The 23,190-nt window shown below is 38.8% G+C and overlaps 1 protein-coding gene across 18 annotated transcripts in view; it reads right to left on the bottom strand.

Annotated features, from left to right (window-relative positions):
• ABI2 (abl interactor 2) overlaps window positions 1–23,190 on the bottom strand; it is a 108,220-nt gene that overhangs the window by 46,775 nt on the left and 38,255 nt on the right. For 9 of the 18 annotated variants that reach the window (XM_090044802.1, XM_090044803.1, XM_090044791.1 and 6 more), the window contains 3 exons: window positions 22,572–22,739; window positions 7,681–7,857; window positions 1,263–1,280 (listed from right to left, as the gene is read on the bottom strand). In XM_090044802.1, coding sequence (XP_089900928.1) covers window positions 1,263–1,280; window positions 7,681–7,857; window positions 22,572–22,739 — 363 coding nt within the window. The remainder of the gene's footprint in view (window positions 1–1,262; window positions 1,281–7,680; window positions 7,858–22,571; window positions 22,740–23,190) is intronic. The other 9 variants (XM_090044805.1, XM_090044804.1, XM_090044793.1 and 6 more) reach the window with 1 other exon arrangement.

The raw sequence follows: 23,190 nt of genomic DNA, 5'->3' as shown, positions 1-23,190 counted from the left end.
ACAGCCCAGAGATCACAAGTTTGAGGTCACAGCAGAAGTGCTCATGGCACAGCCACATCAGATTCCAACAAATCTGAAAATTCTGCTAAATACCTCATCACAAGGACATGAAAAAGGAAATGCCTTGATATTTAAAATAACAACTTGGGTTTTACTTGGGTACACTCAAGAAAAAACAACCTGTACAGAAAATTCCTTTTGTTTCAATACAAAACACTTTAGGCTTTATTAAGGTCAGGTTCTATACATTTGGAACACGTCACTTAAATGCACTATTAAAAATTAGTGGGTGATCAATTCCACTGATACCATCTGGATATTCAAACTGACAGCACTTCAGCATACAATATTTCCACTTTTAAATTCTTCCTACCAAGAAGAAAGAAGTTAAATATGATGCCATGTTTCACGAACTAAGGCTTTTAAGTAATAAAACAATAACCTTATATTAGATATTTATGTTTTGTTAGGATTTCTTCCAGAAAAGCAGGTCAGCAGTAACATATAAATTAATTTAACCCCACCTATCTGATTTTCAAGACTTTTATGATGTCTGTATTTTAACAACCAAAAGGCCTGCTCTTAGAACTATTTTGTTACTCTTGAGACTACTCACATGAGAGTGTAATTAATAATCACTTAAGTCCTTTGACAAATTATCTATATAATACTCCACTAAATCATATACTGAAATACATACATATACTAGAAATAAGTGTTTCTCTCTATAAAGTATTTTAAATTGTGTTACTTATACATGTATTGAAAGTTAAAAAAAAGTGACACTGCAACTTTAAAAAAAATGACTTTTTTTGTAGTGTTGGTATCCTTTAACTGAGTAATTTTACACAAATATGAACCACAAATTGAATAATAAATCACACCGTATATAGGATAAAAAGAATATTACACAGGGGGAGGTTTAGAATTAACTATCTACTCATATACAGCTTTCATTTTTAAACAATGTTAACATACTACTTGCTTGTTAACTGCCTAGTAGACACTGCAGAAAGTCAGCATTTCACTGTAGAAATTTTAAAAGTAAGTGCAGGATATAGCCACATCAGATGTACTCATCCATTTATACTGCAAAATGTCAATCCACAGTGAAATTACACTGAGATAAAGGGTACTGCATAAAGAGGGAGAATGGCTGATTAATTCTCTTTAGAATATTAGCAACATTAATTTTAACTCTCTCCCCGTGTGTAATAGTCTCCAAAGAATAAGAATGGAAATCCAGCCCTGGGGTTTCTTACCTTAAATCTAAGCAACCACTTAATGCATAAATGGAGCAAATAAAAGAGGTAAGGAAAAAAAGCATTGAAAGGTTAGTTGGAACTTCAGGATATGAAGAGAAAGGAAAAAAGAAAGAAAAAAGTTAAGCATTCAGCATTAACAAAATAATGTTTCAGTAGATCATAGAAAGAGTGGTTAAAGCAGAATGTGTCATGAACAAAAGATTTTCAAGATGAAACTTTTAGTTGACACCGATCAAAGAACCTTCATTAAAAGTAGCACATGACCAAATGTTTGTATAACAATTCACCCAAATTCTTGCATTGCTACATTTAAACAAAACAAAACAATTTTTCCTTCAGAATGAAACTTTTTAGGCTCTAAATGCATTAACTTAAGAAGTTAATTTATATCAGATTCTCCGAAGTATCTTCCTTCAATAATTTAGGACTTGTGTAAAAGTATTTGTTATATTTTACTATAATTACAGTTTGCTAAAACAGAAACATATTGACACCTGGGGCATTGACTTAATCTATATTCTCTTCCAGAGGGTCCTGTCATCTGGCCTTGTGGCACTTGCCTGGAAGTCTGAAAAATCTTAGCAAGGGTAACACTAAATTACATCTTTTTTGAAAGACAATGAATCACCACATCAGCAAACAGTAAATATGGCCCTGCACAGTAAACCAAATTGTAAATCCAACAGTTACATAACATTTGAAGTTTAGTTGCAAGTTATTATTTACACCGTGCTGACACAAAGCCTCAGCTCTTTTCCAAAGCTATGAAAATGTTCAGAAGTATCAGTCCATCCGTTGGACAACTTACCCATTTTTTTCAGTTTCATATACTTTAAACATGCTGCGTACAAAATGCAGGTTGGAAAGGGCCTCAGGAGGTCACGTAGTCCAACCTCCTGCTCAAAGCAGGACCATCCCCAACTAGATCATTCCAGCCAGGACTTTGTCGAGCTGGGCCTGAAAAACCTTCAAGGATGGCGATTCCACCACCTCTCTAGATAACCCATTCCAGTGCTTCATCACCCTCCTAATAAGAAAGTTTTTCCTTTGCTGCGACATGATCATCCATTTAGTTTATAAAATAATCTGCAATACATTAAGAAAATGTATTCTGCCTTGAAAACATCCCTTTCTGAGTTGGAAGGTCTAATAGGGTCTTAGCTTAATTTCAACACATCAAGCAGGAAATGGATAGCCAGCTACACCAAAGGACCCACCAATTGAGATATTTTTCATAGCTAAGGGTAATATTCCACTTAGACTGAAACTTATTAACAATCTAATATGTACCATTGTAAAATATACTCCTATAGCAGAATTTAATTAAGAACCAATTTGAACAAAAAATTGGCCAAAGAAATGCTCCATAAAAGGGAGTGCTATATCTCAGAACTCTAACTAAGAGAAAGGAAATTAATGCTAAATCAAAATAAATACCCCTGTTCTCTGTCATGTATAAAGTCCACAGACCCGTTAAATCATTAATGTTTTACAACACAATGCCTTCAGGGAGGATCAGAACAAAATTCAATAATGGTTTTTAAATTCCATTTCTACAACCAAGACACCATAAAATGGAGCACCCCTTAATGAAAATAATGTCCATTTATAATCTTAATGGATAACATTGTCAGAAGACACAAAAGGATGACCATGTAGTTAGTTACTCTTTAGGTCTCATATCATTCACAGGGTTTCTCAGCCTGAGAGGCTACTGCTGTTCTCATGGAGTGATAGTTTTGATGCTGGCTGCTAGAGCAAGAGAGAAAAAAAAATGACCCTCATTTTCAGGCTTCACGGTACCATTGTAATGATGCAGTTTTCTCAGGAAATCAAATGAGAGAGAATAAACAAAATATTCCATTTATGACAGGGCTATGTGCTATGGACACAGATCTGGATAGCCGCAAGAATATGCAAGGTATATCAAGCCTTCTGTCATGGCCCAAAAAACTTGCTCTCCTCCCTTGCCCCCCCATACACACACACTTATTTTGGTCAAAAACAAAGACCTGTTTAAAATGCCAACGTATTGCTATGGAACACACAGTATTGCTCTTCACTAGCTAAGGCCTCAAAGCTCTGCCACTATAAGTTCACAGGTAAATGACTATCAGGAAAGCTACTCTGATAGAGAAGAAATACATTAATACCTTCTTCTCCTGGGCTTCAATGGAATGCCAAGTCAAAATACTGCAGACAAACTTGGGATTCTATGGCCACACTTAACTAATTTTAGGAAAATGAAGTAACAAGTAAGAAAACACTTTACACATCTCAGTGTAAACACCCTCCCCCCCCCCAAAAAAACCCCCCTCTTTCTGCACGCAGAGTAAACCACATTAGATAGTGCAGGCACTTAACATTTTAACACTGAGACAGAAACCCTGGATCTTCTTAAAAGCTTTCCATGATTCAAGATACAGAGGACAAAAGGCAAGGTACCATACATCTCTTGTACAACTCCCTGAACTTCTGCCAGGCTCCAAAGTGGAAAAAATTGTGAAGTTTTACTAGATCCCAGCACAGTGGAGAGTTTGGTATGAACAAACATACATTTTAGCTCCTTTACAAGGGGAGAGCACCTCAGCTGCTGCTAGGGAGAGCACCTCAGCTGCTGCTAGGGAGAGCACCTCAGCTGCTAAGATCTGTTACCTCTACATGATCCTGTATCCTACACATTAGCCAAATCATTCTAACTTTGACCCTGAAAGGATTAAAGTTAGAGTGCTTTTGCTACACCTGTATCACTAGAGGATCATGCAGACATGATCACAGGTTTTCCCACTAACCTTTGATATCCAATACAACTGCTACATGTCTTCTCTCTCCTGTAAGACTACTCAAAAGCTAGGTCTTGAATATTCTCTCTTGATCTTGAGGAGGAGATCCTGTCAGACTTAAATCATGTTGGAGAATCTCGAGAACAAAAGCTTTCTCTGCCAACAGGGAACTACAGTTCATCCTGACCAAAGATACTGATTTGTTTCAGGTCTCTTGAAATGAAAACCTACAAGCTCATCATCCAGTATATGGAGTCCAGCAATTTCTCCTCTCTCCCCACATCCTCAATTTAGAATGAAACTGAGGAAAATCCAAATTGTCTTGAATTCCTTTGTACTATTTTTTTCTCCAGACACAGCCTTTAATAGGTTGTCATAAAATGTGTAAAAATGAACTCCTTTCCTATCTGAGGGCATTGACTAAGAAAACTAGCACTTAAAAAAAATTCTGCACTGTAGCAAGACCCAAAGGGTGTAAGAGGTGTATTGCAAGTGCTGCAATCCAACAGTAAAAATGAAATAGTTACAGTTAGGCTGACAAGGTTGATGTGAAAGATGCGTTTTTAGAAGTACTGACAAAAAAAAGTCTGCTTTGTTGACTACCTTCACAGTGGTTTTTAATGCTTCCAACTTGAGCTGTTTCAAGAATAAGTAGGATGCTTCATCGTTTCTTCTTATTCAGGAACCAACTACAATACAAACTTTGCCTCTTTCAGGATTAGCCTAGTAACCGATGTTAGAAGGAACATGGAAGAGCTAGCTGTACAGGATTTAGATGCCCTCATGTGGGGCTTCACAAAACCAACTTTGTTTTAACTGATGAATCCACCACTTATTCATCTGTTCCACAAATAGTTTTCCTCCTCTGTATTTTAATTAGGTCAGACTCATTTTAACTTGACAGATTTCTCAGGAGGTATCTTTAAAAGATAAACTTCCCTCTTACGCTGGAATGTAAAGAAGTCTTACTGGAAACGATTTTCTTGCTCTCTCCTTTTCTGCGGTTTCAAGTTATGAAACTGAAAGTTTTCCTTCGTCCCAAAGAGGTACTCCTATATTTAGGAAGAACTAGATTTGGGCTTGTTTCTCAGATTTGATCCCTTCCAGAGAATCAGCATGAGAAGATAAGAAACACAGATAAAGGACTCCTACTATTGAAAATATATTCCTGGGTTCCAGGGCCCCTCTTTAAGGGGGTACCATGTTTTTTCCTTCCTTTTGGGGGCTGGGGGGAGAAGGAGCCCAATACCCATGGAGACTGGTCTCCATGCATGTTTTTTCTTCTCCCTAATTTGCTATATGAATGATTTGCCATGAGATACTGAACAAAATAAATCTCGCAGAAGAACAAGAAAATCCTCCAAATGAAGGGGGAAAGGGGAAAAAAGGGACAGAATATCTTGGGGACCAAGTGCTGGGGAGAAAGCCCAGTGGGTATAAGGGGATTGTGAATACAGACCAATGTATCCCCCCAATGCACAAGCTGTTTATCCTGCTTGCCCTCTGATTTCTCCTCAGCTCCCTTCTGAAATGCCTTCCAAGAAGGAAGAAGAAACAGGGGTGAGCTGCCTAGTCCAAAGCAACAGAAGGGAAAAGTTAGTCAAAATTTCGTTTTGGTAATATTTGTTTCTTCTGTACAGCAGGAAGTCAGTCGGTACACCTTCCTACAGTTACAGAGGCAAAACAAAGAATGATGGGTTCTTTAGTGTAGCTGGCCACATCTTCCCCAGTGACTATTAGTGGTTTTATCTATCTAGACTCAAGCAGGGTGAGGGTCCACTGGAACAGGTTTGTGGATCTTAGACAAAAAAAAAAAAAAAATACTATTTCAATTTAAAGCTGCAGTGCATCTTAAAAATCTTGAAATGATGCTGATGATCATTTCAAGCTAAACAATGTTTATGGATCTCCTCATTCCAAATAAAAATACAACATTGGTTAAACATCCTTTGGAATAAGCTTTGCTTTTAAAGCATAAATATCACAGGGTCTGGACACAAGACACATTTATCCATCCAGTAATTTGAGCAGCTTTAAAATGAGACTTCTGAAAAAACATAATTTATTGTATTACACTGAGTTTGATCTTGTTGCACTGAAGTAACTGCAGTATTCTAACTATAATGGGTTTAGAATTCGGCCTAAATTAAACTTTGCTAGTGGAAATAAAGCACCCTTAATGCACCCTAAAAGTATCTCACTAAATCAAAGATATTATAAAAATGGTAGCAATGATAAGTCAACCTACATACGGTCCATCCTTACCAACACAAAATTCTGCTGATCTTTTTTATAGAAATGCACAGTAGATTTCAACATTGGGGAGTTGATCTCCTAATGAGATTTCCAGGTAAAAAAAATGTTTATGCAAATATTCATTTGCAAATGCACCACTTATCTTTTTACCTGTTATGTATGCGCACTAAGATAAGCAAACACTTTCAATGAAGAATGTGAGAAAATAACTGTTATACAAACAAATTGTTGAAAAACTCTTGAATAAAATGTTGCTTTGCTGAACAGGTTTTTAAAATAAATAAAGAATGACTAGAATTTCACTTTTAAATTCTAGGCTGAATTGTCTACTTATATTAGTCATGTAAAATTACAACAGGTAATTCAGACAGAATGACATGAATAACTGAAAGCAATTCATGTTAATCAAAAATTCTGGGGGCAAGCTGATTTAAGGAAGCATTCAACTGCATCACTAATCTGAAAGGTTTGCAGATTTTTTAATTTGTTATATATCTTGCAAGTGACAAAGCTCCATTTTATTTACCTTTCTTCTTTCAGAACATTAATCTGACAGCGTTCTTTCATATCCTGGTGCCATAAATTAGTAATAAACTCACATCGACTAAAAGTATTTCAATCCAAGATCTGCTTTTAAACATTCATGTCTAATTTGCACATGCCACTGCTTAGTTATGTGTACACCAGTGTAATATCAGCACATACAGGCAGACATTTACACATCTAACCAAATTTGTATTTAACTTCAGCTTTATAAATTCACCCTGAAACTATTCTTAGAAATATTTTTTAATGACAGAATTGGCTAGCCCAGGACTTGGTTACAATCTGAATGTTCAGATTTAGAAAATCCAGAGCTAGACATGTGCCATGTACAGTTCATTTGAACCGCTGCTAAAACCCAAACATGCAAATATGGATATAATGGAACCAAAACAGGTGGCAAAGGCCTCATTTTAGGTGAATGAATTTTTCAATCAAGTTACAAAGTAGCACTAGTAGTATATTACACTTCGGTCAATGAATCCATGTTGTGATACTGACTCAGGCAGGTAAGAGACAGAGAATTACACCTCTCATTAAGGTATCTCCTGACATCTGATTTAAAACAAAGGCAATGGCATTTGCCTCTATAAAAACAAGTAGGTTTATGAGCGCACAGAGATGAATTCCATGGTAACACACACAGAAGTAAAGGTAAAATGGTCTTTAGGGTTACAGAGCACAGTGGGATAATTCCCTTTAAATCCATCTGGACAGAAATTGAGGAAAAAACATGCTGGGATATAGGAAAAATGGTAAGTTACTGTGCAAGCCTTCACACATTTTGAAGCCAAGCATCAATCGATTTGCAAGACTTTGATAATATTACCTACCTTCACTCCATGTCCAATATCATCTAAAATTGTGTAATCAATAGGTTTTCTAATGTAACGAACCGGTCGCTCCAGGTTGGCTGGCGCAATAATTTTGTGGGTCCTTGAGGTGTTCTTATTTGTAGTCAAAATGCCAATTTCTCTTCTAGCAACTTTTTCTTTGTGAATGTCCACTGTCTGTAAAACATAATGCACTTACCAATAGAGCAGAATATTACATGCAGATTTGACACAAAAAAATATTCAATCCTAGGTGATCGTTTTCAATGTACTATGACAAAAGTTGCTTATCTTCTCTTTGTTCAACATACTGTCAGAATTTGCTATCTTTAATCATTTATTTATAATGAATAATGTCTTGCTTCTCTTTACAATTAAGCAAATTCCATATTTCAGGCTGTTAGTGGCATGGTTTCTCACTGCAGTAATTTATTCACCCTCAGTGGCAGTGGCAAAGGAGAATACTGTTCAGAAAAATCAGACACTATAAATGGCTCACTAAGCATAACAGCTTGGCTCTTTTAAAGTGCTCAACATTGACCTGCCTATTCCCAATGAAATCAATAGCTAATCTTCTGGGCTGTCCATGTGAACAGTGCTGATTCTCATCTTAATATCCCACTCTACACATGCAGCAATAACTGTAACAGAAGCACTATTAGTATGCAGCAAAGTAGTAATTAAGAAGTCACAACTGAAAAAAAAAAAAGATGCTTCATCACAGCTCCAGAGATATCAAACAAATACAGGTGCAACATCCGGCTGGTACTTTGCATTTTCCTGCTCTCTGCTTAATGACAGACTCAATCATTTTTGTAATTCATCCCTGAAGAAAATGTAGTTACACTATCAGAAAATTTGGTCGCTTGCATGCATAAGTAACCTGTTTCTGAACAGCAGTTCTCAACCTTGCCTCTACTTTGAGCAACTTAAAATTCCCTTTCAAACATTTAACCAACTTGACTGCATGCCTTTCATCTTCTACTGCAATACCTGTTTAAACAGAAATATCATATTTATCCAAATCCAAGACAACTTCGAATTTAAGACTTTAATTTAAATTATAATTTTCCATGTACAGATTCTAATTATTGGAAGGTTGTCTTAAATTCATCCCCCGCCACTGCTGAGATAGAGAAAGTAGCGCTGGGGAACAAAGAGCCATGGCCCTACTCCTGTTCCCCCTCATACCTGTCTCTTCCCCTTCCCCCCCTTATCTTCTGCAGCAGCTTTGGCTCCAGAGCAGTCCTGGCCTGCTTGGGGTCCCAGAGGTAAGCAGTGGGGTGGGATGAGGGCAGGTTGTACAGTCTCCTCCATACTCCCCACGCACACCACCAATCTCCCCCACATGCCCATGTCTCCCTTCTCCTGCCCCACCACAAGCCTACACCCTCATTGCATGAGCCACCTCAGTCTGGGGCTCAGGTGGAAACTCAGCCCTGGCTTTGGCCCAGGTCTGTGGCCAAAGCCTAAGCCAGAGATGAGCCATTGCTTAACCCAGATCAGTACCCAAATCTAAGACAAGCCTTCACACCTAACTCCCATACTGATAGGACCTTGTCTTGGATTTGAGTGAAGACAGTAACAGTACTTACAGTATTGAGAACAGATTGAAGTAATTTTAAAGACACTACTTAGGTCATCTTCCTTCTCTTGTAACAAAGGCATAGTGTTCTACTTAGCACCAAACCTCCCCCCACTTTGTCTGCAGCTCCAACTGTTAACCTCTCCAGGTCAAGAAGCACTATGACTTTGCTTTCCTTTTCTGTTATCACTCTAATTTTGGTACGATTAAACCCATATTGGTCAGCTTTGAATTTACACCAAAGAACACTTCACATAAAGCAATATATGAAATAATTATGCATGATAAAGAGGGGTAATGGATTCATTTTAAGTTGCTTCAGAACCTCTTAAAATATTAAAGTGCCTTGGCCTGGGTGATGACTAGGTAAAAGCCATGTTATTTTAAAAATTACATTCTTTCTTACTGTGAAGAAAAGCAGCTCTGAGTCATAACCCTAGAGGTAAGCTACCCCCAGGATATGAAGCTAATATTTTCAGCTAAACCTACATTGCTAACTTCACCTGAAGAAATTCACATTGTGAGTATGCTTTAGCTATAATAAACTATTCAAAAGGAACCTCATTAAGACTTCTCTAGTAGCTTTCTTGTTACTAGTTTAAAAATGAAATGAATGTTTGTGAATGGTACTCAAGTTCTTTGTGCAGTCAGAAAGCAGGGAAATTCTACTTGCAAGAGAACAGAATCAGCAAAAAGATATGTACCGATTCCCACAGAGACAAAATAAGTTTTTACTGTTTACATTCCTGTTTGTGCTGTTTGAAACTAAATCCTGTTTCAACCCATATTAGAAAGCAATCCTCATCAGGTTTCAAACAAGTATACCCATACAAGTGTTTTGAACACAGGGTTGCACAGATGCCCTGACAGGAATAAGATATATAGGCCTAGAAGTACTGACAGTCAAGATAGCCCGATGTTTCCCACTAAAACTTCTTTCAGTTGCCTGTAAATTTTGCTGAACTAAACGTTGAGATTAAATTTTCAATGGCAGGTACATGCCACCTAAGGTTGAATATTTTTTAAAAACTCAAGCCAAAATGATCCAGTTATTTCTGAAAACACAGCCAGAGGAAAAATATGTTTTTCAAAGAAAGAAAACAGATCTAGTAACTTTTTCTTTGGAAAGCTCAAGGGCACCCATACTTTGGAACAAGGATTTGAAATATGAAAAATGATTTGCCTGTGTGAGGGATGCACCATCTGCCACAGAAGTACATGCAAATTTGGTCAACTTATAGAAAACTTGGAAAAAAGTTCAATTTCCATACACACAGCAGAGATTTGGAGATTAACAGCTAAAATCTTATAAAACTATGTCCTGAGCGTGCATAAACTCATGCGTAAATAAATGATGCATCCACCACCACACAGAAGGACTAAGCCTGCTCTATCCCCTTCACAGTGCTTACCTATGATTAGACTGCACATTCATCATACTCCAAATGCATATGCTGCAGGCCAGAGCCACACAAATCAAGGTGGGACATGACATCAGTATTGAGAACAGGAAGGCTATCTTTTGAGACAGGGAAAGACACAAGGAGGAGGGAATTACCAAACTAAAAGCCAGAGGAAAATGGGACTGAAAATCAATAGGATTGGAGGAGACAGACATTAGGGTAAGAGAGAAAAAAGAAAAGAGTCTGCAGAGACACTGGCAAAAGAAGCCAAAGGAAACGTGAACTAACTGGATAAAAAAACACATGGAGGGAAACTGTGACTACGAGCCAACAGGGTTGCTGGATGTGGAGTGGGCAAGAAAGATGTACAGTTCAAGGAAACAAATATCACAAGCCTGTGGGACTAGCTACAGAAGGAAAAAACTGGAACAGGGAGCCATTTGTGGGATACAAAGGAAGAGGGAAAGATTAGATGGTACGTGGGAAAAACAATTAACTTCTAGGTAAACGCTCAGAAGAATTTCTCTTCACTAAAACACACTCTCCTTTTGACCTGGGATGGTACCCAAGATCCATGCGTCTCACTAACACTGCTGTAAATATGTGGGAAACCCATTAGCAAAGCATTGCATCGCCTTTGAAGTTTAGCAACAAAAAGGATGAGACCCTACTACTACTGTCAGTTATTCCAGTAATTCAAATGGCAGAGGTCTGTGCGGTGAGCATAACTGTTCCAGCCCTACTGAGGAAATATGTCACTATGATGCCCCATGAGAGAATTTCTATGGTTTTTTTCCAGTTTGATTTTTTAATATTTCAGGAAATCACACACCAAAAACTACTTTAAAAAGCATGAAGGTTGCAAAGTCAAGTATTTCAATTGTTAGAAAATGCTAGAATTAAAGTTTTCCTGTGCAACCTAAACTTAGCCCACTTGTGCCTATGTATTATAACAATCTAATTATATGGTCACATACTATTTGTTTCCACTGGGCCCCTATTTCACTCAGCACATTGTGCTTCACAGAACGGATGATGCCCAGTTACTGAACTATGCAGTATTTTATTTTCTCCTCAACTCAATGCATTAGTCCCATGCATTTTACTGACACACTATTCAGAAGTTACTCTGAAGATGGAATTAATTTCTTCACAGAATTTCTTATCGTGCTCATTAGCAGAGAGTGCTTCAAATGTTAATGAAGGTATTTTCACCCATGTTAGATAAATGAGTTTTACCCTCATACTGCAGAGAATTGAGACAGAAATGTCAATGTGCACAATACCTACTAATTTTGATAGTCCGATCTGGGATCACTATAACCTGATCTTTCAAAATATGTCAGCATTATCTAGCACTTCACATGTTCAAAGCACAGCTCCAAATATTCAGCACTTCTTCAGAACAGGCCAACAGTTTCTAGTTAGAACCCATATAATTAGAAACACAATGACTGAGCACCTATAGAAAGTTTGTTTTAAGTAACTTGTCCAACATCACTTGGGTAACTCTGCAGAAAAGGCAAGGATAGAATCCAGGGCAGCTTTAAACCTTCTGAAACATGAAACTGACCTCTTCCCACAATCCCCTTGCTCACACTATACAACTTCCAAAGCATACAATAAATTAGGGAGGAGTCCTATAGCCAGCCTTCTTCAGTGTACAACCCCATTCCATTAATAAAGCAACTACCTCCAGTGCACCGAGGCCAGGAAAGAGAGAGACAGCATGCATGCATGCAGGCAAGGGGAGGGGGATGACCCACTATGGAATCATGTGATTAAACAGTTTCAAACCACAGGGGAATAGGGAAAGTTAAAGCTGTACAGGCAACTCTAGTTTTACCATTTCCTAAATTTACAGCATTTGACTTTGCAGCCTTAATATTATTTTTAGACATACTTTCTTCCCTTCAAGATTGTGAGCGTGCACGTAGAGCAACCTTTATTAGCTATGTGACAAGATAAGAGGACAACTCAGTTTGACTCAGAATCTAAACTGAGTTTGAAGGCCTGGTAATTAGAAATATCATTTTTTAAACTTGTAAACCAAATATATTTTAGTCCTGGGGTCCCTCAATACGATTACAATGACTAAATATGCAAATAACTATACAGTGTCTATGCAAAGTTTCCAAACAATTTTACTAGGACTTCTAGACTATAATTTTAATCCAAAATTCTTGGGAAAGGAAAACAACAGACCTGCAGATAGAAAATATCAGTTAACAGCAATATTTGTATTCCTCTTATAACAGTAATGTCAAAATATGAAGTTGAACAAATTTAAGAATCAACTTCTCTTACAACAAGGAACATTACATAGTAATGAAATCTTCCTCCTGCCTGGCACTAAAGTAAAACATTGAAGTATCTTCTGAGGCTTCACCAACAGACCAGCATAGATCAAACTAAAATTAGTTTACAACAGTTGTCAGTATTTCCTGCATTTAGTGCATAAAGCATCTTAGAGCAATGCTCTGGTTCATGACTAGCCTCTTAAGTGGTATAGTAAAACAAATACCAACACCATCTCCTTCATGATATATTGTATGTTACCAAGCAGGCAGATGCTTAAATCATCACTTAAGCCAGACTAAATATGATTTTCCACTACACAATTAACTTTTGCCAAATATGGAATGAAGGCTCTAACTCCTTTGTCCAAAGCTGATTTCAGTGTAGAAAAGTGTATATAGCTATGCTAGGTCACAATTCCTTTCCTCTGTCACTTCAGAAAGATTAGAAAAAAAACCCTCTTTCCCTCCCTCCCCCCGGCCTCTTAGGAATTCCTCACTACTGCATAAAAAGTGAATGAAAAAAGGTTTATACTCATTGAATCCTAATAATATGACTGATCAAGTATCAAATTAAAAATAAAACATTGCCAAACTCTGTGCTAGCCTTTCCTGCATTAAGTATGATTAAAGTATTCTCCATTTTCCTGACGGAAACAGAATTTTAAATGACTTGCTCTTACCCTGGTCAGTCATAATCTTGGCCAGATATAATTAGCTTTTGTAAAAGATACTATCTTGCTACTGTGAAAACTTGTTTCTATGAATTAAATAGCAGCTCTTATTAAATGTATAAATATATCTGGCTTCCTTGAGGAATACTGTAATAGCTATGGCAATACTATTGTACCAAATAATGAAATGTATAAAACTTATTAGCAGAGGATCATCTAATGGGAATTTTCTTGCATAGCAAACCCAGACTGCCTCTTTATCTAATAGCTGAACTAAATGACTGAGGATTTTACTGCAGAAAAATACATCCAGAATTCAGCTTGAAAAGATTTTGCTGATGGGTTTTTCAAAAAAAAAAATGTTCTTGTTTGGGACACTATTGCAGATACAAGATGTTAAAAATTCAATAAAATAGCTATCTTGGAATAACACCAAGACAGCTGATTATCAGAGAAAAGAACAAAGATTAACTGACTACCAAGAAAATGGGAACAGTTGCCCTCAACACACAGGTGACTATTGCCAACAGCATTCATAAATCCCTGAAGTGACAAGAAGAGTACTGACAGCATATTTATTTAACAATTTAGAAATGTCTATCAAGTAAATCTTATGGTGTGAATATATTCCCTGGAAAATCTCGGGGGGGGGGGGGGGGGGGGGGGGAGATTCTATGATCTTGACTCTAAAGTGAACAGGGATAAAACTAAACTAACAAACCAGCACCTTATAACATCTACAAAAAAAAGAGTAGATGTACTTAGCCTTTTTAATTTGACAGAACCTGAGAAATTTCCACCTAATCAGTAATTTCAGGCTACTGTCAACATTTTGTGAACCTTTCCAATTCTCAGTTAACCTTGGGCCAGCGCTTCAAATTTTCAGATATTCAATTGCCTGTCAAACTTTAGAAACAGTTACTATTATCTTGTAATATGCAATTCAAGATGCTTTCAATGAAGTGAGGGCAAGCTGCAGACTTGATGAAGAACATGTTTGAAACAGCTTAAGTACATGTTCCAACTCATTCATTCATCAGTAATTCTCTGTGCCAATTTGAAATGGCAAATTTTCAGTATGCAATTTAGCAAAACACCGTACTAGTCTAAGTGCTGTGAAAAGGTTAAGCAAATAATAAGTGCATTAGATAATTCCTAGTGTTTCAGAATTGAGACACATCACTTCACTGTCACCTCTTACTTAAAAACTATCCTCCTCCTCTTATGAAAGGATTGCTCAGACCATTAGTTAAGCAACCTGTTTAAAAGGTAAAGTCTAGTCAAATGTCAGAGCTGCACTCATTTACAAGCTTGCCAACCTGATTTTCAGAAGTTAGTTTACTAGAATCAAGATTTATATTTTAAGACAGCAGTCTTAAGATACTGAAAAATATTCCATATCATAAATTAATAATACCCGGGTAGAAAATTAATCATGCTGGTACTTTTAGAATAAGCTGACAGTTCTCGTAACTTAGGTCAACAGAATGGTTCCAAACGTTTCCTGACAAAATGCCAAGAGGTACAGGGGGAAGTCAACTAACTGCAGGGGGCTGGCTCACCATGCTGCAGCAGCTTGGTGCTATGGCTGGGATTTGTTTAGCCCTGTATTAGCAGGCTACTCCTGCAGCTGGCATTGTTATGGGAGTCACCTATTGCAAAAGTAAAGCATAGCAGTTTTGGAGCAATGGTTATAAAACTGAAAGATGCATAGTACTATGCTGACCACTCAGATTAGCCTCAGACCTTCTCAGCAGAGCAATAATAGGAGTACATGAACCACCACCATCACATCACTCCTCCTTGATCTCTTTATGGCAGCAACCAGGAGGATCTTGATCTATAATTCCCCTGGCTGGGAAATTGGCTTCGTGGTCGGACCCAGAGGGTTGTGATTGATGGCAGTGACTCATCATGGTGCCCTGTGACCAGTGGGGTCCCTCAAGGCTCTGTCCTGGGACCCGTACTGTTCAACATCCTCATTAACAATGTGGACACTGGAGTCAGGAGTGGACTGGCCAAGTTCGCCGATGACACCAAACTTTGGGGCAAAGCATCCACGCCAGCAGATAGGCGGGTGATCCAGACTGACCTGGACAAGCTCAGCAAATGGGCAGACAAGAACCTCATGGTGTTTAACACCGAAAAATGCAAGGTTCTCCACCTTGGGAGGAAAAACCTGCAGCACCCTTATAGGCTTGGCAGTGCTACATTGGTTAGCACTACAGAAGAAAGAGACTTGGGGGTCATCATTGACCACAAGATGAACATGAGCCTCCAATGCGATGCTGCGGCTAGTAAAGCGACCAAAATGCTGGCGTGCATCCATAGATGCTTCTCGAGCAAATCCCGGGACGTCATTCTCCCCTTGTACTCAGCCTTGGTGAGGCCGCAGCTGGAGTACTGCGTCCAGTTTTGGGCTCCACAATTCAAAAACGATGTGGAGAAGCTTGAGAGTCCAGAGGAGAGCCACGCGCATGATCAGAGGTCAGGAAAACAGATCTTACGATGACAGGCTGAGAGCCACGGGACTCTTTAGCCTGGAAAAGCGCAGGCTCAGGGGTGATCTGATGGCCACCTATAAGTTTATCAGGGGTGAACACCAGGATCTGGGGGAATGTCTGTTCACCAGAGCGCCCCAAGGGATGACGAGGTCGAACGGTCATAAACTCCTGCAAGACCGTTTCAGGCTGGACATAAGGAAGAATTTCTTTACTGTCCGAGCCCCCAAGGTCTGGAACAGTCTGCCAGCGGAGGTGGTTCAAGCACCTACATTGAACACCTTCAAGAGTAAATTGGATGCTTATCTTGCTGGGATCCTATGACCCCATCTGACTTCCTGCCCTTTGGGCAGGGGGCTGGACTTGATGATCTCCCGAGGTCCCTTCCAGCCCTAATGTCTATGAAATCTATAATATTACCATGAAAAGAGAAGTTTCAAGAACCACCATATTTGCTCACATATCCCACAACCCCAAATAAGATTCACACTTTATTGTAGGACACCAAAATGAAGAAAAACAGGTTTTCCAGAGTGATGGCCAATTCTTAACTGCAGCGGATCATGATTGTATGACTGAATCTTGACTGGTGTTGCTCAGGCAAAATGCCAATGATGCCATGGTAGAGGTAAACGGCTATTGGTGAATTGGCAGCAGCTACTGCCCGATCACTTAGCCAAAGCCTCCTGCCAATTTTGCAGAGCTGTGAAAGGGTTAACTCTGTAGCTCTGCCCCTGAGGCTGGCAGAGGAAGCAGCCATTTTACAGCATCTCCATGCTTCTACTCCAGCACAGAAAATTAGCTTTCCCACTTAAGATGCACACCACAGTTTTGTAGGGCTGATTTCAAAGGTAAAGATAGGCTTGGTAAGTAAATATAGTAGACTAATACTGAACTTGAAAAAAAAAAAATTATCTCTGAATAAATATATCTGGTAAGTCTCAGGTTTCAATAAAGTTTTTGAGTATTTAGAAGCCAGTGAGACCTGATTTGGGAATCTGAACAGCTAAAACAAATATTATATTTAGATAAGATTTCTGTAAGCTAGAGTTACTCATCTGGGTTTTTCCAGACATGTCCTCTTTTTGAGTCCTCCAATCTCTGCCCAGGCAAATTTTTCAAATCTGACCAAACATCTGGGTTTTTGCTTTGCTCCACTGGTGGGAGCAGGAGGAGGAACAATTGTAGGCAGGGAGCACCATGTGTGTCTGTGCGGGGCCCAGGAGCTGCAGGCAGGTAAGTCTAGGTTGTGGGGCTGGGGGAATAGTTGCCTGCCCCTCCGGCGGGGGAAGAGGGTGGGGAAACCCTTTGAGGGCAGCAGGAAACTCTGTAGCAGGCCAGCAGCACAGGGGCCAGTGCTCATGCTTGCAAGGGCAGAGCGGCCAGAAACGCTGCCTTGTGGGAAGGGGCCCATGGCCAAGCCAGGCCTCCTGGCACAGTGCGGCAGCCCCAGCCCAAGGCAGGGGGCACCAAAAGCCTCCCCTCTTCCCTCCAGCACTCACTGGGGCCAGACTCGCTCTGAGCCACTGTGCTCTGGCCCACTAGAGACAGTGGCCCCTCCAGCAGGACTGAAGGGAACAGGGGGTTGTGGGTCAGGAATGAGAGGCACCAGGAGGGACAGGGGGGGGCTGCAGGTTGGGAGTGAGGGGAACCAGCATGGCTCAAGGGGGCAAAGAGTGACGGGGGGGGCTGCAGTTTTGGAGTGAGGGGAACTGGTAGGGCTGGGGTTTGTGGGTTAGAAGTGAGGGCAGCAGCAGGACGGGGGCGGGGAAAGAGGGGCTGTGGTATGAGAGTGAGGGGAAACACAATGGGTAGGGGCAGGGCGCCAGCATATCACTGCCTCCCTCCCCCAATCACACTCTACCCATCCCCAACAGGTATCCTCTTTTTTGGAACTGAAAATATGGTACCCTATGTAAATCTTCAATTAATTTGGGCATGTGGTTAAGTTCATGCCAATTCAGAACAACCCTGATACATATGCTGGATTTGAAGGCAATAAAATGTAAGCACATACTTAAATGCTTCCTCCTTTGGAATGCTTTCCCGATTTGTGACCTATTAACTTGAAAAACTGAAATGACTTCACTAGTTTCAGAGTCAGTCGTCAGATTAGGTTTGCAGGATTTCCCATTTAGAACTACAAAATCTCATTAAAAAAAATTAACATCTCCAACCATGAACTTTCAACAAATAATTTTTTTAAAGTTCTTCTTAACAAAAAAAGCAACACATGACTGACTGTTCTGCTCTGGAGAGAGCTTGATTCTGAACAACATGATACTGAGGATTCAGTTCTTCTTGTTCAGAATTAAAGGTTCTATATCCCTTCATCTGTTTTTGCACCACACTGTTTTCTAGACATGTGCCAGTACCAAAAGACCAACATGCTAATTACTGTAATACTGTACAGTCAAATGTGAGCTGAAGGAAATCATGGTCTTTGCCCATTCTGAAATGAAGCTGATAACGTAGGTGAGACGGAATAGTACAACTCTGGATTTAGCAGAGTCTTCTGACTAGCACTAGAAATGGTATGGAATTTTTATATTAAGTAAGCAAAAAAATAACCACTACATAAGTCCATGGCAGTTCAGAGTTTGTTTGGGTTTTTTTAAACCTTCCAAGACGCTTGCCCCATCATAAGAAGCATAATCAAAACTCCTAGATGGAAATTCTCTACACCAAAGACATGGTCCAGGAAGTAAAGTCAAATTTCATTTCTAAATACCCGGAAATTAAATTCTATTTGGAAGCCAACACTGGCACCTACAAACTAACACCGTTGGATTAAATCCTTAAACCTAATTTTAAATGCTGAAACTCAAATGGCATATAAGTGGGCCTTTATAAAAAAAGAATTTTAAATATGAATTTAAAATTCTACTTTTCAAATGACTGCATCCATGGCAAATTAATGGAAACTGGGGATGTTTTTAAGAGATGGACTGCTGATATCCTCAAACAGACTGCTCTGCCAAGCTACTAACTTCCCTAGATAAAACATCATTCATATGATATCAGCATTTCTAATGAAAGAACTAAAAGCACCATGCATTTGAAAAGATCAAGTCTCCAATAAAAGGAGCACATATTTTTATAGAAATTTAAAAAGATACCAAAAACCCTGAAAAATATTTTTAGGTATGCTTTGTTGTACAAGTATAGCATTCTGAATTTTGGCAGATATATTTCTGTTGGCTATTTAGCACTGGCAATTTAGCACTCCATTTCAACTAGCAATTTGAAATAGCAACTGCACCAGTGAAGACAAATTAAACTCATATTTCAATCAGTACTTATATCACATTCTCAGAAAGAAAGACAATTAGAAATGTAATGGCACTCCTAAAAGAGCTTTATACAAGCTATGTGACAAAATGAGATTTTCATAGATACAATACATAAACCTGATGCGATAAGAATGGAAATCATTTCTACTTATAGAGTGCTTTTTTATGTAGTGTCAGAATCACAAAGCTCTTTGCATATTTAATGACTGAGGCCCCCTCTACACAGTACATTTATGCCATGGTTAGTGTGTTAATCACCGCATAATTGGCAAGAGTGCTACATATGCACCAAATTTAAGGTGCCAAAGAATGGCAAACCAACCATAAAAATGTTCTACATATAATGGAGAACCCTTGTACAGCTGGTTTGTATGGCGACTTAAAACGTTAATGTGTGGCAGGTTTGGGGCCAGGGCCAACAATCAGCTGATTGCAAGCTCCAGCCCTAGAACCATACTAGGAATCAGAACCAGCCACAAACCTGCAGGCACTTGGTTTTTGCCAGTACTGGAGGAGTCCAAGATCATAATCCTGAGTTCCCTCTGCCCTGTTAAGTAAAGCAACATTCGTGATCTAATTCCAGATTCTCCCCCCACAAAAAAAAAGAAGAAAAAAAAAAATCACACCTCCTGACAGGCACACATGATATGGCAGAAAGTATATTTGTTGGGATTGAGGATCAGAACCCATGGCACCTTTAAATAAACATGCGCCAGGGGCCTAAGATTCACCTCTCTGGTGAGGCAAATACACAGTTTTATGTTAAAGAAATATGGTAACTTAAAAGTAAGTGACTGATGCCAACTGTAGAAGAAATGAATTCCAGACTCCCCATCTTAAAGTGCTTTGTCTAAATTATAAGCAATTTGCCAGATTTACCATGTACTAGCCAGAGAAATAAAAACTTCCTAAACCAGGGAGAGAAATACTGATACAAAATATAGTGCCTATCACTGTCCAGCAGAAATGGCCAGGTGAAATGACAACCACCTCCTCCCAGTTACTGGGATGCCAAACGTGCCAGGATTTCTACTAGAGTATTATTCCTTCACCTTGCCCAAGGCAGTTGCAAGGTAGGATCAGCATTCCTTCCAGCCTCCCCATAACTGCCAGCGTTCTGAATAGTCAGTTTACTCTAGTGGAGCTTAAAGCGGCAAGCAGTGGCTAAGGCTCAATGCTACCTGTAGGCTTAAGAAAATACGGCAACAGTTCACCTCCTGTTTGCTTTTGTAAGGTCATCTTCACAACAAGCATGAAAAGTCTTTTTTTTTTTTTTTTTTTTTAATTATATATATATATATATATATATATATTTTTTTTTTTTTTTTTTTTTAATATATATATATATATATATATATATATATATATATATATATATATATATATATATATATATATATATATATATAAAATGGAAGCTGGCAAGCTGTAGAAGTCTACACCATTCCCATGGAAAAGTGGATTTCTCAAGCCCTGCTTAAATCACAGCATCTAAATCATTTTGTTCTCGTTACTACGAAGTCCAACTTTCAATCTTTCAAAATGAGATGAAACTATTTCAAAGATTAGCAAAATATAAACATTTAGGTAAATTATCCAACTGACGTCTTTACCAAGCAAGACCTCCCTTTGGCTATACAGGTTTTTCTTGCTTTATGCGGGTTCTGTATGTGTGAATTCACTCTTATGCAATGACCCTTTTTATACCAAAACTTCGTTATATGCAAGGTAAATTCACCCTTATGTGATCGGTGTGGTGGAAGCCCACAGTCAGCTGCTTTGTGTGGTGCATTGTGGGAGTTATGCACACCAAGATATATAGTCTCCTGTGTGGATCTGTGCTCCTTGCCCATTATCTGCAACGTGTTTCTATAGTTGCCATCCCCATTATGTTAGTGCCCTGTGCTTGTGTATACCATCTGCTGTTGGTGAGTATCAAAATTACCTTGTAAAAGTGGTAGAAATGGGTGTGGGGATCAGTACAGTCAAGGTCTTGGAATGCATCCTCATTTGTTACATTGTAAAGTGGGTTCCCTTCATGTGAATTTGAGTTATGCACTATTTTCCAGGAACATATATATCACATAAAGCAAGGAAAACCTGTACTTCTAGGAAAGCAGGCTAGTCCCAGATTTGTCTGCTTCTGCATAGACCCTCATGATCTTTGTACCATCTTATAACCAAGACCTGACTGAGTTTCTTTTGTAAATACTGTCCTAAAATTATATGTACGGTCAGATAGGCACAGGATGTGCGGAAGCCTGAAAGAACAAAAGTAAGCACCTAAAGCTGGATTGTTTGTACAGGAGCAAAGGAGGCCAGCCTTTTTGGCAGGCATGCCGCAAGTTAGCTCCACACCCTCCCCAATTGCCACTCCAGTCCCCTTCTACTGCCCAATCTGCAGCTGCATTTTCTGCTCCCAAGCCCTGTCCTTTCTGCCTGATCTGCTGCCCTACCTGCTTCTTTCCCTGTGCTCCTGGCCTACTTGTTCCTTTGCTTTCTACTCCCTGCCCTGTCTGCCACTGTGTTGCATGTCCTCTCCTCAACCTGCTGAGTCCTACACATACAGGCTGCCTGTATCACTTGTGGCATTTGTGCTGCAGGCTGGCCACCAGTGTACAAGTATATGCTCTAGTGCACATTCTTTTTCACATCAACTGCTGAACTTCATTTGGTAGATAAAGTAAAATAGCTTTCACTTTTTTTCCATAATTGAATTGTATGATTTATAGTTTAATCTCTATATGCCCTGAAATGAAAGCATGTGAAAATTATTATATTAGTCTATTTTAAACATACATGCTATCCTTTACATGGCTGCCTCATATTTAACTGTGCTGTTTTCTGCAGTGATTTCTCCATATTACTTAATAAAGTATTATTACCTACCGACCACTTTAAAACCTTTTAATTTTGTGCCTTTTGATGTTTATTATGCCACATGATAAACATGTGCCATGAGCGACAACATTCTGGTCAAAACAGAAGAGTTGGATGCAGAAAGATTCCCCACTGATTTTAGGAAAACTGCCTTTTCCTATCTCTACCATACAGGATAACATCATAACCCTTAAGAGTACTGGCTGTACGATTTCAGTAACACACTGTACAATGCAAGTAAAAAGTAAAAAGTCTCACTTGTGAAATATGGTTGATTGAAGATTCCATGCGCCGCAGCTGGGATGCCTGAATATCCAGCATTTGGAGAACATTGTTAGCCAAGGTGTTGATCAGATAGGCTACACTTGCTAAGGACTGGGTAGTGTAGGCTTTGGTTTCTTCTAGGGCCCGCTGTTTATCTGCTGACTAAAGACAGAAAAAATGTTTATTACAAGAACCATCAGACAGGAAGGCTTTGCATATAAGCTTCCTCTCTCTTTCTAAAGGATAGGAACTTTTTGTTTTATACAAGAAAACGCAATTCTCTTAATTTATCATTCTTAAATCACTCCAACTTTCCTTCATTTAATTTTTTTTAATTTCTCCAAAAAATTAACTTAATTATTGTGTTTTTAAATTTTATAAAGAAAATACATTTTGAAAAGTATTATACATATATATTCAGATAGCCTGACTGAAGAAACCTCTAAAATATACTACCACCATATAATACCACACTTTCCATTAGTTGATCTCAAAGCTCTTCACTCTCCTTAAATACTGAAATTTCTAATGCTTATACTCATGAGTCTGTTCATTTAGCCACTTACAAATATAATATTCTCATTACAGAATTTTAGTACTCCTCACCAAACTT

This window comes from Crocodylus siamensis, chromosome 4, assembly GCF_052110815.1.
Source record: "Crocodylus siamensis isolate JL-2025a chromosome 4, ASM5211081v1, whole genome shotgun sequence".
NCBI classification, from domain to species: domain Eukaryota; kingdom Metazoa; phylum Chordata; order Crocodylia; family Crocodylidae; genus Crocodylus; species Crocodylus siamensis.
Note: the sequence above shows the minus strand (reverse complement) of the source record. Positions and strands in the feature narration are given on the sequence as shown.